The sequence below is a fragment of the Phocoena sinus genome, chromosome 7 (genome assembly GCF_008692025.1).
Source record: "Phocoena sinus isolate mPhoSin1 chromosome 7, mPhoSin1.pri, whole genome shotgun sequence".
NCBI classification, from domain to species: Eukaryota; Metazoa; Chordata; class Mammalia; order Artiodactyla; family Phocoenidae; genus Phocoena; species Phocoena sinus.
The window spans coordinates 18,457,942-18,473,083 of record NC_045769.1 but is presented as its reverse complement, the minus strand read 5'-3'; the positions used below and the strand labels follow the sequence as shown (position 1 = coordinate 18,473,083).

Below are 15,142 nucleotides of genomic sequence, written 5' to 3'. Positions count from 1 at the left end.
GGAGTGAATGCGGGGTGGAGACTCAGGGTGGTGGGGAGAGATGGACAGCCTCCCTGGAGGAGGGAAGGAGAGGGCAGCCTCGGGCTGAGTGTTATCAGTGTTTCCCTGTCCTTCTCCTGGCAATGCCACCTCCTTGGAGCAGCTGGGCAGAGGGGGTGGGGACAGCCAGAACCGTGGACAGGAGGCCTGAGGGTTTTGGGTTTTTGTTTTTTTGTAAATCCTGGTGGAGGCTTAGGGTCTCGGAGCCATCCCACATGAATGGCGGGTGGGAAGGCAGGAGGAGGACAGAGACCCCGTGGGTGGAGATAAGAGGCTTCAGAGTGCTGTGTGTTTTCCAGAAGAGGGAGCGGGTATCTGCAATTCTTCCCCGGCTCTCAGGCCCCGAGGCCGGGGTTGGCAGCGCTGAAAATCCAACCTCCCCCCCGCAAATGTTCACCATGCCCTTGGGACACCCATTTTCAGTCAGAGGGGGAACAGTTCCAGAAAGACAGGCACAGGCAGCAGCAAGAGAGTTCAGAGAGGAGCCACGGGATGATTAAGGGGAAACGGAGGATTGATTTAGGAGGAAAGATTAAAGGAGCTAAATCCGTGGCGCTTGGCTCAGCGGTGACTAAGCGTGGACAGGATAATAGCTTTACAAATGTGTGAAAGGTGTAAATACAAAAGGGGGGGAGGGGAGGCGGCTCGGCGGGCCAGGAGAGCGGGGCTGGGGGCTGAGGAGGCCCCCGGAAGGGCTGGGGGCCCTTGGGCGACTGCCCGGTAGGGCTGGCTCCTCTCCAGTAGGGGTTCAGGGGGAGCAAACGGGGTGTCGGGGAGCCCCGGGTTCCAAGCTGGGGTTCCATTTCGGGGCCGCAGCTTCGCCGGCCTGTGCTGACCTCCACGTCCCACTCCCGCCCCGCTGAGGATCTGAGGCCGCGGGTTCAAATCCCATCCGAGTCCCTCTGCGCCCCTCGGCACCGGGCCTTTCCCTACGCATCCATCCGCTGGGGCCCGGGCCGCCGCCCCGCCGTGCCGGCTCGCGCGCCTCGCTCCTCCCCGGCCGCGGAGCGCGGCGGGAGGCGGTGTCTTCCTCCGCGGTGGAAGCCTTTGGCGCGGCTGTGTGCGGAGGTCACTTTGCCGAGGAGCCGGGAGCCGGAGGAATGCAAATGAGGCAAAGCCCGGGAGGAGAGCGGAGGAGCCCAGAGGAGACCGGAGGGAGGGCGCCCGGGCGCCGCGATGGATGCCTGCCCCGCGGGAGGGAGGAGGGGGGCGGCGAGGAGCCCGAGGCGGTGGGTGCGGCCTTCTGGGTGCGGCTGGGCCCAGCCTGGAGGCTCGGGCGCACTCACCCACCTCCTCCATCTCCTCCACCTCCTGGGTCTCGGTTCCTGAACTCCCTCCTGGACACGGATGCGATCCACTGTGTAGGCAAGCTCTTAACGAATAACTTTGCATCGAGGGCTGGAACGTCAGGGAAGGACTTCGTTACAAATTAACAATATTCCCGTCTGCAAAACTGACTTTCTAGGGTTTAAGGCCTATGCGGTCGCTACCCGGGAACAGGTTTGGCTGTTTACCTGCGTCCTGGAGGCCCCGCTCTCTCCTCTCCAGTGGAGACGCGGCGCTCCCTGAGATCACCGTGTTCTTCCACGGCCCCAAGGGCTCCGGGCTCCCATTTCCAGCTCGGCCTCAGCCTGGAGTCATACGGCCTTGACTGTCTCCTACTTCTCCACTAGTGCCCACGCATTTACCTTTGCTCAAACGTCGTGCCCATTTCCTCCTAGACTCACAAGCACTTCTACCTTGGAGATGAAGTCGCCTTGAAGAGCACCTGGGTGGCTGGGGGCTGGGGGGATGCTACGTTGACCCTGTGGGGGAGGGCAGGCGCACTAGGGCCGGGGTGGGGTGGGGTGGGGGGGTATTCTCCCTGTGTCTGACTGTGGTGTGATCGGATGCCCTTCCTGGGTGGATGAGTGCACTTGCTCTGGGAAGCTTTATACTCTCCAACCCAAGTCGAATTCCCGTTCCGCTCTCAGGGGACTTGGATTGGTCTCCCTATCATACCACCTATCCCAGCAAGTAGTGATTTGCCTATCCCTGGGCTTGTTGGTTTTGTGTGCTTTGTTCACCACTGCTGTATACCTGGCTCCCAGCCTAGGTGCTCAATAAACACTTTTGGAATGAATGAATGCCTTTGGGGCCAGACAGCCAACTCCCTCAGGGCAGAGACCAATGATTTTTGTTCTCCGAATCATCCCCAGCAGCAAGCATAGTACCTGGCACACTGTACAGGCTCAAGGAACAGTGTTGGACAAGTAAGTGTGATGTGAACACCCACCATTTCTTTTTTCTTTTTAAATAAATTGATTCATTTATTTATTTATTTCTGGCTGCGTTGGGTCTTCGTTGCTGCGCGTGGGCTTTCTCTAGTTGCGGCGAGCGGGGGCTACTCTTTGTTGCGGTGTGCGGGCCTCTCAATGCAGTGGCTTCTCTTGTGGAGCATGGGCTCTAGGCGCGCGGGCTCAGTAGTTGTGGCACGCGGGCTCAGTAGTTGTGGTGCACGGGCTTAGTTGCTCCGCGGCATGTGGGATCTTCCTGGACCAGAGCTCAAACCCGTGTCCCCCGCACTGGCAGGTGGATTCCCAACCACTGCGCCACCAGGGAAGTCCCCACCCACCATTTCTTAAGCACCTCCTATTCACTGGGGCTGTGCCGGGTATGTTTCAGCACGCAGTGGCTGTGAGCACAGAGTCCAGTGGCAGATCACCTGGTCCCCTCCTCTGCCACGTCACGTGACTCTGGCCAGCTCCTTACCCTCTCTGGACTTCCACTGTCTTGTCTGTAAAATGGAGATGTTTAGAAACCTCCAGTAGAGGGTTTTTGTGAGAATCAAGGAGTTAATTGATATAAAAGGCTTAGGACTGTGCTTGACACAGAGTAAGCACTGAATAAATGTTAACTGTGGCTATTATCTGTGTACATTATCTCTTTCCTCATAACACCTCTGACATGCCTATTATTATTCCTATTTTACAGATGAAAAGTGGCGGGTCAGAGAGGTTAAATGACTGAACCCGAATCCCACAGACAGTAAGGGCAGGGCTGCAGGCCTGTACCCTCCTCTGATAGGAGAGCCAGATCTCAGACCCTGGGGGGTTTGCTCTGACAGAATTCCATCCTCTCCCACAATTGCTGAGAGGGCCTTTACCAAGGTGCTTGATGCCGTGTGAGAATGGGCCCAGTGGGGAGCCAAGATCAAATGGCCGCACCATCGTGGCAAGAAGATTCCCTAAATGGGCTCCCCTGCTTTCTTGAGAACCTTGCGCGCATCCCTCTGGACTTCTCTGATCCTCACTACTAACCTTAGGAGGAGGAATTACCATTCCCCCTTTTACTGCTAAGTGAACTGAGGCTCAGAGAGGTTCAATCGCCATGCAAGGTTGTTTGTTCAAGGCTGGTGGCAGAGCCAGGATTTGAACCCTATTCTGTCAGCTCCAAAATGTGCACCCGTTTTTCCACGTTATGAAGCTTAGGTGGCTCCTTTATCAGCACCATATTCAGTGGTCGATCTCTGCCCCAGTTTGGGCCTTACTGGTCTCCACAACACTCTTATTACTAATATTGAGGCCCCACGTATTTGATGTTACCTTGCAAATGCCTTTCACCTACTTCATTTCTTTTGAGACTTATAACCGACCTGTGAAATAAGTCGAGCAGGAATTTCTATCCCCACTTGACGGATGAGGACACTGAGGACCAAAGAAGTAAAAAAATCACTTTACTAACCAAGGTTACACAGCTGTCACTGGTGGAGCCAGAGCTGGGATCAGGGTCTACTGACCCCCAGCGGGGTGATGGAGGTTAGTGGAGAATGCTGGGGCCCAGTGGGGGACGGGGGACTGGACTCAGGTTCTGAACGTGCCCTCTTTTTTCTGTATGTCCTTGGATATGTCCCTTGCCATCTCTAGGCTTCCAATTTGGCCTTTGTACAGTGAGGGTTTGGACTGAGTTACCTCCCAGGTCTGACCAGCGCAGACACCTTAGGCATTCTGAGTTGGTACTATCTTCCCTGGCGAGGACAGAGGAGAAGGCTTTGAATCTGGATGCTTGGGCCACCCCTGAGTGAAGCTGGGGCCCCAGGGCCATCTGAATTGGGATGCTAGCCACAGCCCAGGGCAGATGAAGATGTACCCACTTCCACTGGCCCACTCTGGACCCCAGGGCACTGCAGGATTAAGGGGAGTTTGTTCCAGGGGCCTAAGTGAGAGGCATGGGGCCGGACCACATCAGGAGAGGGCTGATGGAATTTGGAGGGATAAAGCAGCCATGGAAAAGAGGGCTGGGGGGAGGTGCCAAGGCCTTGGCAGAGGCAGGGTGCCCAGAAGGCGCTGGAGATAAAGCCCAGGCTGCAGACTAGCGCTGGGATTAGCCCAGCCTTGGCTGTTCCTGACTGCTTCTTATCTCCTGGCGGCCCGGAGGAGCCCTCTCCCCCACCGCTCTGAGCCCTGGCCCTGCTAATTGCCTGTTAACCCTGTGGGCTCCGTGACTGCAGGGAGGATGAGGGGTTGGGGAGGGGTGGGTAAGAATGCGAGGAAACGGGAGCTGTGGACAGATGGAACTCAAGGGACTGAGAGAGAAGCCACTGCTCAGAGGAGCAAGCTCTGGACGGATCTCTCCGACCCTGATCATTGTCTAGGGCAGACCTGGAGGGGAGGGCAGGGAGAAGGAGGGAAGGGCGCCTGGGGAGGGGTTCCTGGCTTGGGGAGGTGGCTTTAGGCCCAGGGAAAAGTCAAGAGGAGGAATACAAGAGTCAGTGACTGGACACCTAGACTAGAGAATAGAGAGAAAAGGAAACAGTATAGAGATGCAGCGGGCAAAAGAACAGAGAGGCTGGGGGGCAGCCAGGCCAATGGGAGAAAGACGAGGCCAGGGGGACAGACAGGCTGACAGAGGGCAAAGGACAGAGACACAGGCCAGATGGATAACTGATCAGAGGCTGGGGGGCAGCCAGGCCAATGGGAGAAAGACGAGGCCAGGGGGACAGACAGGCTGACAGAGGGCAAGGGACAGAGACACAGGCCAGATGGATAACTGATCAGATGCTGAGGACAGACAGGCCAGGAGGATGGAGAAAGACCTGAGAGAGAGACAGATCAGGCGACCGAGGCTAGGGAGATGGACAGACCCAGGGCAGGGTCCAGGCCAACACTAAAGGGGAGGTGGTCCGAGAGGGACAGGCAGAGGGCTGGCAGGAAGGAAGCTGGTCCACGGGTCTGCCTGCAGCATGGACATAGACCTATCTAGAACCCGTCCAGCCTAGGTCTGGAGGGCTTCAGCCCAGGGCCAGGGGGATGGACCTAGGAGTGAAGGCAGAGAGCAAGGGAGGGCCGAGAAGAGGGAGAGCCAGACGGAAGAAGGTGGGCTCTGAGATGGGGACAGGGCCCAGAGGCTGAGGCTGGTGGGGGGGGATCTGGAAATAGCCCCTTGGCCCATCAGGGCACATCCTAGCCTAGGAGTTGCCCCTTTCCGTGGCTGGACTCTGGACCCTCAACTCCTGTCCACACACCCTCCTCTGGGGCCATTCAGGAGAGAGCAGTGGACAGCCAGTGGGACCCTGTGGCAGAGCAGCCGTGCCGTCTCCATGGAAGAAGCTGTGGGCTGTGCTGCTACCAGAGTTCTGCCACTTAGGAGCTGGTGGCTCCACCCGCTGCTGCCTGCCTGGCCCAGGGACCGTCTCCAGGGCAATGCTCTGCTCTGCCCTGCACTCGGGCCTGACCCGGGCTGTGCAGGTGTCCTGGCCCTGCCAGTCTGGCCTGTCCACTCCTTGCAGACCATTGTCCATCAGCAGACCCAGAGTCCTTCCACCCATCTCGCTTTGTCACCCCCACTCTACACAGTCGCCTCAAGGGCAGGCGTACCAGGTAGCCACCACCATCTGAAGCCATTGGAGCCAAAGCCTTCCCAGTTGGCTCTGCCCTGTACAGGGAGAGGTTCAGTGGCTGCCCCAGCCCCACCCAGGTTCAGGAGGCTACCAGACTCATTCATTCACTGAACACCTACCAGGTGTTTTATAAGCACCAACTCTGCTTTGGCATCAGGCTCAGTTCTGTTCGAATCTCTGCTGTCATTTACTTGCTGTGTACGCTTAGCCAAGTCATTTTCCCTCTCTGAGCTTCCTCAACATGAAACGGGGGCTACAATGCTTACTTACCTCATGTGGTTTTCTTGGAGGCTCAAAGGAGAAACTAGATCAAAAGTACAGGACCCAGTACAAAGTGGGAATGTTTGATAATGTTCACTTTGCATTCCTTCCCTCGACCTCACTCCTCCTTCTGCAAATTGCACTGGGCTCTGGGGATACCAAGATGATGAAACGGGGCTCCCAGCCTCAGGGAGTCCATGGTCCCATGGGAGAGACTACGACAGTGCCCAGCGGTCAGGGTCAGCCGCTGCACACTGGGGGGCGTGAGTGAGCAGCTCACTACTGGGATTCCCCCATGCAGCCCATGCCTTGTTTAGCCTCCCAACTGGAGCACACACTGAAAAAGGGCTGCAGCAGCAAGAGCTGATTCCAGCATCTTCTTGGCCCAAAATAGGAAGGGGATGAGTGCTTTGAGATTTGGGACAAATACTTACATACTCCCCCCATCTGCCTTTCCCCCACCACTGAGGACACAGGGATCTTGCCCCCAGCCCTCTTCAGGGCTCTCCTCCCACCAGTGACATGTAAAAGCACAGGTCTAGAGTCAGGCTGTCTCGCTGGACTCTTGCCCCTTCGACCAGGGCCTTTCTACTCACGGTGCGGTCTGCAGACCAGCAGGTTGTTAGAAATGCAGAATCTCAGTCTTGCTGCCCAACACACGTTTACTGAGTCAGAATCTGCGTTTTAGCGAGCTCCCCAGGTGCTTTGGGTGCACATTAAAGTTTGAGAAGCACTGACCTTGGAGACCTTGGCAAATCGGCCAACCTCTCGGAGCCTCAGTTTCCTCATCTGTAGGATGTAGGATCATTGTGAGATTCGATTGGAAAGAGCGTATTAAGCATTTAGTGCAGTGCCTGGGGCAGAGCAGATGCTCTGGGACTGTCAGCAATGCCTACTCCTGCCCCCAGATGGACACACAACAGGGAGCCGTGGCAGGGGTGATGCAGACAACGACAAGGAGTGGAACCCAGAAGGTGGCGAGGGTGCAGAAGGAGCGGGGGAGGGACAGGTGAGGAATTGAATTGAGAGGCAGCAGATATGGAGAAGACAGTAAGGAAGGTATAGAGGAGTGGAGTGCAAGGGAAGGAGGGATGGAGGAAAAGGGGTCGAGCGTTGAGACTCCAGTCTCATTTCAGCTGGATGTGGTTGAAGCAGGAGCCGGGGCTTGGGGTGCTGTAAGCTTGGGTTGGGAGAGTTGCCAGCAACGGATTGTGGGAACACCTTGGGTCTTGCATCTCAATGAGTTCCACCTCTCCCCCTAAGCTGTGTGACCTTGGGCAAGTCACATCACCTCTCTGAGCTCTGGTTTCCTCATCTGTATTAATCAGGCTAATTAAACCTACCTGATACCAGAGTGGCTGAGGAGATGAAATGGGGTGGCAGATGCTGCCATGTTTTGTAAACTGTGCAGTTCTTGTTATTTGCGTGCTTTTGTTTTGGGAATCTGAGGCAGGGTGTTTGGGTGATAGAAGAACTGTCTTGAGAGGGGAGAATCAGCAGGGCAATTAACCTAGGGGGATGGGGATGGGAGACAACCCTGCCTCACAACGAGGGCACCCCCAGGCCCCCAGTTCTTAGAACTCCTCGCTCCTACTGCCCTCCACCCAGCCCTCTCCCTTCCACAGCCTCCCTCTGGAGCTAGGCATTTAGGAGTCCTTTCCCTTACACTGCCTCATGTCTTTTCTCCCAGCTTTCACCAGAGTGAAAATGTTCCCAGGGACAGAGGCCAGGGAGAGAGAGAGTGATTGAGTGCACTGACCTCCTTACCCCCAGGGAAGGTACCGCCTGTGATGGGTTTGACCCGGGGGCTGGTCTCTGTGGGGTGAGCCTGGCAGGGGGGAACTCCCGTCTGCCTCTCCCTCAACCTCCTCCCGACCCCAGCTGCTCGCAACTCTCATCGGTAGCTCTGTCCCCGCCAGAGCCTCGGCTTCCATCTCCGGGGCTGCAGCGCCATCTGGTGTTCACATGGGAGGGCGCTCTGCAGAGGAAAAGCGAGATTGGCTGCTTCTGCGCTGGCGGAACCGCGTATTAAAGTATTCCTTGTGCCCCGCCCTGGAACAGGTGCTGGACTCATTGCCCCTGTGCAGCATGAATTCTAGTGGGGGGAAGATGAGCAATGAACACGGAGGCAAACAGATAAGCAAGATCATCTCAGGTCTTGATGAGGACTTTGAGCAAACCAACAAGTGCGTTTGATGAGGGGAGGCTGACACTGGGAACGTGTGTGTGGTTTAAGAGTGTGCACCTGAAGAAGGGACACTTGACCTCAGGCTTAGAAGATGAGCGGCTAGCCATGCCAACTGGGGGCAGGGGAGCATTCCAGGAGAGGGAACTGCGTGAACAAAGGCCTGGGCAGGGAAGTCGCTCCGAAAGTTTGAATTTGTCTCAGAGATCTGGGAGTGGAAAGGCAGGAGACAGAGGCAAAGGTTACCTCATGTGGAGATTTCAGGCAAGGGAAGGAATTTGGCTTTATGCTCTGGGAAATGGGAAGCCATTGGTGGACTTCAAGTTGGCAGGTGGCTTGATTGGATCTCCTCAGTTTAGAATGAACACTCTGGCTACTGTGTAGTGAATGGCTTTGGAGGGAGAGGCAAAGACCGACGAAGGGCACCAGTTAGGAGCCTGCCGCCGTGGCCGGGGGGAGATGATGGTGAAAGGGGGACATGAGATGGAAGGAGAGTAGATGGATTCTAAATAGATATTGCCTGGGACAGCAGCTGGATTGTATGCCTGGTCACCTCTGTCCCATATCCCAGCAACCAACCTACAGGGAGAGGGAGATTTCAGGGATTCTGACTTGAGAAACTAGGTAGGTAGTGGGGCCCTTTACTCATAAGAGGAGAATGGGTCGGGGACAGGATTTGGGAAGACATCAAGAGTTCTGCTAATTTTTAAATTTTTATTTATTTATTTATTTTGGCTGCGTTGGGTCTTCGTTGCTGCACGCGGGCTTTCTCTAATGGCAGTGAGCAGGGGCTACTGTTCGTTGCGGTGCGCAGGCTTCTTATTGCGGTGGCTTCTCTTGTTGCAGAGCACGGTGTCTAGGCACGCGGGCTTCAGTAGTTGTGGCACGCAGGCTCAGCAGTTGTGGCTCGCGGGCTCTAGAGCACAGGCTCAGTAGCCGTGGTCCATGGGCTTAGTTGCTCCGCAGCATGTGGGATCTTCCCGAACCAGGGCTCGAATCTGCATTGGCAGGCGGATTCTTAACCACTGCGCCACCAGGGAAGTCCAAGAGTTCTGCTATTGATATGTTAAGCTGGAGGTGCCTTTTAATCATCTAAGAGAGGATGTCAGTAGAAAAGATGGAGCTCAAGGGAGGCTGGGCTGTTGGTTGGTTGCTGGGATATGGGACAGGGGTGACCAGGCAGGTCTGGTGGCCGTCACAGGGGACAGGGAACCCTAAGCCTAAGGCATTGTCTTTCATCTCCCCCTTCCACACCCCCGCCCCTCCCGCTCCTGTCTCTTATTCCCAGGTCTATACTCGCTATGGGAAGTGTTATACCTTCAACGCGGATCCACAGAGCTCACTGGCCAGCCGGGTGGGGGGCATGGGCAGTGGCCTGGAGATCATGCTGGACATCCAGCAGGAGGAGTACCTGCCCATCTGGAGAGAGACAAGTACGCAGGCGGGAAAGGGACAGGGGCTCCAGCCTGGGTCCTCTGCCTGGGGTGGGTTTGCAAAGGTGCCCATCTCTACTGTGCAGACGAGACGTCGTTTGAGGCAGGCATCCGAGTGCAAATCCACAGCCAGGAGGAGCCACCCTACATCCACCAGCTGGGCTTCGGCGTGTCCCCAGGTTTCCAGACCTTTGTGTCCTGCCAGGAACAGCGGGTGAGCACCTCCAGCTGGGTCCTGGGTCAGGCACAGGGCTGGGCCTTTGGGCTCAGAGGGGATGCTGACCAGATCTGCCTCCCAGAAGCTCACATCCCACCAGCCCTCCCATGGACTTTACTGGGGCTGTGGGCGCCGGAGGGCCGGGTGGGACGTCTGTGCGTGACCCCGTCATGCCCCACCTCTGCAGCTGACCTATCTGCCCCAGCCCTGGGGCAACTGCCGAGCGGAGAGTGGGCTCAGGGAGCCTGAGCTTCAAGGCTACTCGGCCTACAGTGTGTCTGCCTGCCGGCTGCGCTGTGAAAAGGAGGCCGTGCTTCAGCGCTGCCACTGCCGGATGGTGCACATGCCAGGTGGGCACCCCACCCCCTGCCAGCTCTCTGTGTCACCCTGCCAGGCTCCAGAACCTCCAAGGGCAGAACCCTGCTCATGTGCAGGGGGGCAGGCGCACGTGTATGACAACATGTGTGCATGTCTCTGCCCACGTGAGGGTACATGGTATGTGTTCGGGATTTTATGCATGTTTTCACGTATGCATATGGGATGCACACGTGCATGTCTGTGTGCCTGTTAATATGTATTTATGCGTACATGTACTTGTGCATATCTGTACTTTTGTACTTGAGGTTGTGTGCATGTGCTTGAACACGTGCATGCAAATGCATGTGCATGTGTGTGTGCAAGCACGCATGGATTTACGTGCATATGTGCATGCGTACATCTCCATGCTTCTATGCGCAGGCATGTATAGATTCATGTGTGCACCTTTATGTGTGTGCATGCATGTATGTGCCCACATTTGGGAATATGGGAGGGGAGCGTGGATGGAACTATAGACTCCAGGAATAATCTTCTCTCCTTTCAGGCAATGAGACCATCTGCCCGCCAAATATCTACATCGAGTGTGCTGACCACACACTGGGTCCGTGCTGCCTTCTCCCCTCCCCGCCTCTCCGGCCCCCTCCTCCTCTTCCTCTCTCTGTGCACCCTGGTCCTCACTTCCTTGCCTCCCCTCCTCCCAGTCTCTTCCTGGGTGTTTTTTTTCCTGGGGGTTGAGCCTTATCCCGTACCTCCAGGGGTCTGAGGACCTTTGCAGTTGTGGTGGAGAGAGTAGGGTGGGGGGGTTGCAGAGAACCGGAACTGAGAGTGAAGGGCGGGGCTTCTCATCTTGCTTCAGCCAATGAGCTTGCCTCTCTGGGAAAGTGAAATGTCTTCTCCCTTGGTATGAGAAAAGATGTATTGCTGGCTACCGGTGTGGGTAAGGCAACCCCATCTGTCCATAGGTCTCGCCTGATCCACACTTCATTCATTCATTCATTTATTCATTCTACAGGTGTTTACAGCCTGCACTGGGGCCAGGGGTAAAAGTGGGAACAAGAGCCCGGCTCTTGTAGCGCTTACCGCCTGGCGGGGCTGTGGACGGGCCTCACAACACCGCGTGTTAGTCCTTGTGTAGGGGAACCTCAGTGATCCTACAGGGCCCCAGCAAGGGCATGCAGCCTCACCTGGGCAGGCAGGGAGGATTCCCAGAGGGAGTGACATATGAGCTGAGACTGGAAGGATGTGGAAGAGTCAGCCATGTGAAAAGGGGGCACGTGTTCTAGGCAGTGGGAACAGCTCGTGCTAAAGACCTGTGGCCAGAGAGAGCGTGTGTGTCTGGAGCCCTTGAAAGGTCAGTGTGGCTGGAGGTCAGAGAACAAAGGAGGGCTTGGAAAGAGCGGAGGAGGCTCTGGGAAGCCAACAATGGCTTAAGGCAAGGCAAGAATGTCTTCTGATTTTAGGAAGGGGACCCTGATTAGATGTGAGGATGGATAAGCGGGGAGGAAGACTAGGAACAGGGTGACCGGTCAGGAGAGCTCGGCGGTAATCCAGACGCTGGGGCCACTGGGGCGGCTTTGAGGTGCTGGGGCAGTAGAATCACACCTTCTCTGTCCCACACACCAACTACATCTGCCAAAGGGGTGATTGAAGCGTGTTTAATGAAGGAACAGATGTAAGTGGGGATAAGGGAACCACAAGAGGTGGTGAGACTCCACAGAACTAAGGAGCCTTTCTTGCACCCGCACCTTAAGGGGCAAAGGAAGGGGTTGCTACTGGCACCCAGAGAGGGAACTGTGGCTGTCTGAGATGGACAGGAGCCGTGAGCCAGGACCACAAGTGAGGAAGCCTGGTATCTCTCCCCTCCTTGCCCCGTGATCCTGACGGGGCCTCCCATTGGCCAAACCCAACCCAAAGCCATAGGACAGGGAGTCTAGGTGATGCATTTGGCAGAGATCAGCATCCTGGGACAGAGCAAGGTGGGGAGAGTGGAGAGTGGATCTGTGGGGGCGAACATACTGAGCATAATAACCCTGCCCATTTGTTCTTCTGTCCGTCCATCCATCCATCCATGTATCCACTCATCCATCCACTCATCCATAGGCATACGTGAAAACATGCATACATCCCATTCATCCCAGCATCCTCTCCAAGCCCCTCATGTGTCTGAGGCCTCATGTGGTTAATTAGCTCTGGTGGGTAGCCCGTGCCCTCCCTCTGAGCCAGGAGGACCTCTCTGTCCCAGGGGGCTGGGCAGCAGAGGGATGTGCCTATAGGAGTGTGCTGGGGGTTCTGCCTCCGCCCACTCTCTTGGATGGTCTGAAGCTGATCCGGGAAGGGACTCCCAGCCAGTGCCAGTGCTGGCCAGACCGGGCCCTCAGTTTGGGTGTGCCTGCCTCAGGACAGCCCCTAAGCTTCCTCCCTGCAGCGGTGGGCCTCTGGGCCATCCCACCCCGCACAGCAGCTGGCGCCTCTGTGTTGCAGATTCCTTGGGTGGGGGCTCCGAAGGCCCATGTTTCTGCCCTACCCCCTGCAACCTGACCCGCTACGGGAAAGAAATCTCCATGGTCAGGATCCCCAACAGGGGCTCAGCCCGGTACCTGGCAAGAAAATACAAACGCAATGAGACCTACATACGGTATGTATGTGTGTGCGTGCGTGTGTGAGTTTGTGAATGTGTGTCTGTGTGTGGTGGAGGCCACCCTCAACAGGCCTGGTGCATGGTGGAGGCTGGGAGTGGGCCGCATCTTTGTTAATAATGAGTCTCCTGCCAGGAATGCCTTTCACGATCTTTTTCTTCTCGCTAACCCCTACCCATCCTCCAAGTCACATCCTGTGTCTCCACCTCCAGGGGAGCCCTTCTTAGCCCAAACATCTTTCATCTGCACCCCCACAGCACCCTGTACATACTTCTGTCGTTGCATTTACCCGCTGTTTTGTGTTTGCATGTCTTTTGCACGTCTGTTTGCGTGTCTTTCTCCCCCAGCCGTTAAATGCATGTCCAGTGAATGCTGTGCAGAGGGAAAGGAACTGGAAGGGATGGGGGAGGAGCCAGGTGGCCCACAGGAGGAGTCCCACTGAGCCTTGGGCCTGGTACCCTGCAGCCAATCTACCAATGCTGGGCATCCTCTGAGTGCCAAGCCCAGCGCTGTCTCCTATGGGGACAGAGATGATTATAACACAAAACTCATGCCACAGTTTGTGGATGGGGCCATGTTTGAAGGTGTGGGACTGATTCTTAGGCCCCAGGAGAGATGAATGTGCATAAGGGAAGTAGGGGAGGCATGAGCTGGGCCTCTGAACGCCCCGGGTTTGGGTCTGTGAGAAGAGGAGAGAGGGGAGGCATCCCAGTTAGAGCTCTGTGGGCTGATGTCAAGACCAGCCTGAGCAGCAGGGAGGCTGTGTGGAAAGAAGCAGATAAAAAAGCGGTTTGGATAAGAAGGTACAGTGCAGTGAGTGATCATGGGCAGTCTTGAAAGTCTGGAAGAGGAATTCTGGAGTAGACTGTCAAGCAATAGGGAGGCACTGAAGGTTCTAGAGAGGAATGGGGATAGGTCAAAGTGAAAACTATTTGCTGCTTTAGAGAAGGCGGGGTTGGGGCCGGGAGCGGGAATCTTGCCGGCCCAGGAGTTTTGTTTTATTCTCCCAGGCCCTTTGCTAGCCCTCAAAAGATGAAGCTGACAGGCATCTGGGCCTGTCTCACCTCACAGCTTTTGGGAGCTTCTTGGCACAGGGGGGCCTCAGATCCGGATCTGCTGGGCCTGGGATGTCCCACCAGCTGTCTCCTCAGGAAGACGGCCCCTTAAGGATACCCTGCTTCCTGTCTCTACAGGGAGAACTTCCTGGTCCTAGATGTCTTTTTTGAAGCCCTGACATCCGAGGCCATGGAGCAGCGAGCAGCCTACGGCCTGTCAGCCCTGCTGGGTGAGCCCCAGCCCCGATTCCACGGGGTTGGACCAGACCCGCCTGCCCCCTCTGACCCTGCTCTCATGCTCCCCAGGGGACCTCGGGGGACAGATGGGCTTATTCATTGGAGCCAGTGTGCTCACGCTGCTGGAGATCCTAGACTACATCTATGAGGCAAGGGATGGGGCCCTGGTGGGGGCCACCCAGATGGGGAGGGGCAGGTGGGAGGAGGGGCTGGGGGGAAAGCAGAGGGGCAGTGCAGGCTTCCTGGTGGAGCTGGACTGCCGGAGGTCAAGCTCAGGGTCATTTACCAGCGTCCCCTGACTGGTGGGAAGACCCGAGCGCGCTGAGGAGTCAGGAGAAGGGGATGGGTGAAGAGGACTGGGGCGTCCTAGGGGGGGTTTGCTGGGCCAGTCCTATGAGGTGGGCCTGGTGGGGCCTGTCCTTCTCCTCTAGCGAGTTTCCTGAGCCCACTGCTATCCCCCCACCCCGAACCCCCAGGTGTCCTGGGACCGACTGAGGCGGGTGTGGCGTCGTCCCAAGACCCCCCTCCGGACCGCCACTGGGGGCATCTCCACTTTGGGGCTTCAGGAACTGAAGGAGCAGGTGAGGGTGAGCGCTGTAGAGTATACAGTCAGAGTCCTCTCCCAGGACTGAATCCCCCCATAACTTCTGAACTAGCCTGCGGGAGGGGGTTCCTGGGCTCCCCTGAGGCCTCTGCCCCAGGGGACAGGGTAAGGCTGGCTGTGTGAGGCCTGGGGGTACCACGTGAGCTCTCCCTGTCCCACCCGCTCTTCGCCTCGCAGAGTACCTGCCCAAGCCAGGGCCGCGCTGAAGGCGGAGGCACCAGCGGCCTGCTCCCAAACCACCACCCCCCAGGAGGCCTCTTTGAAGACTTCGCTTGCTAG

General features: G+C 56.8%; 1 protein-coding gene across 1 annotated transcript in view; it reads left to right on the top strand.

Moving 5' to 3' along the window:
- ASIC4 (acid sensing ion channel subunit family member 4) overlaps positions 1-15,142 on the top strand; it is a 22,088-nt gene extending 6,946 nt beyond the window's left edge. The window contains 9 exon segments of the mRNA XM_032637979.1: positions 9,652-9,796; positions 9,883-10,010; positions 10,201-10,363; positions 10,876-10,932; positions 12,813-12,966; positions 14,161-14,252; positions 14,329-14,408; positions 14,736-14,840; positions 15,041-15,142. Coding sequence (XP_032493870.1) covers positions 9,652-9,796; positions 9,883-10,010; positions 10,201-10,363; positions 10,876-10,932; positions 12,813-12,966; positions 14,161-14,252; positions 14,329-14,408; positions 14,736-14,840; positions 15,041-15,142 — 1,026 coding nt within the window.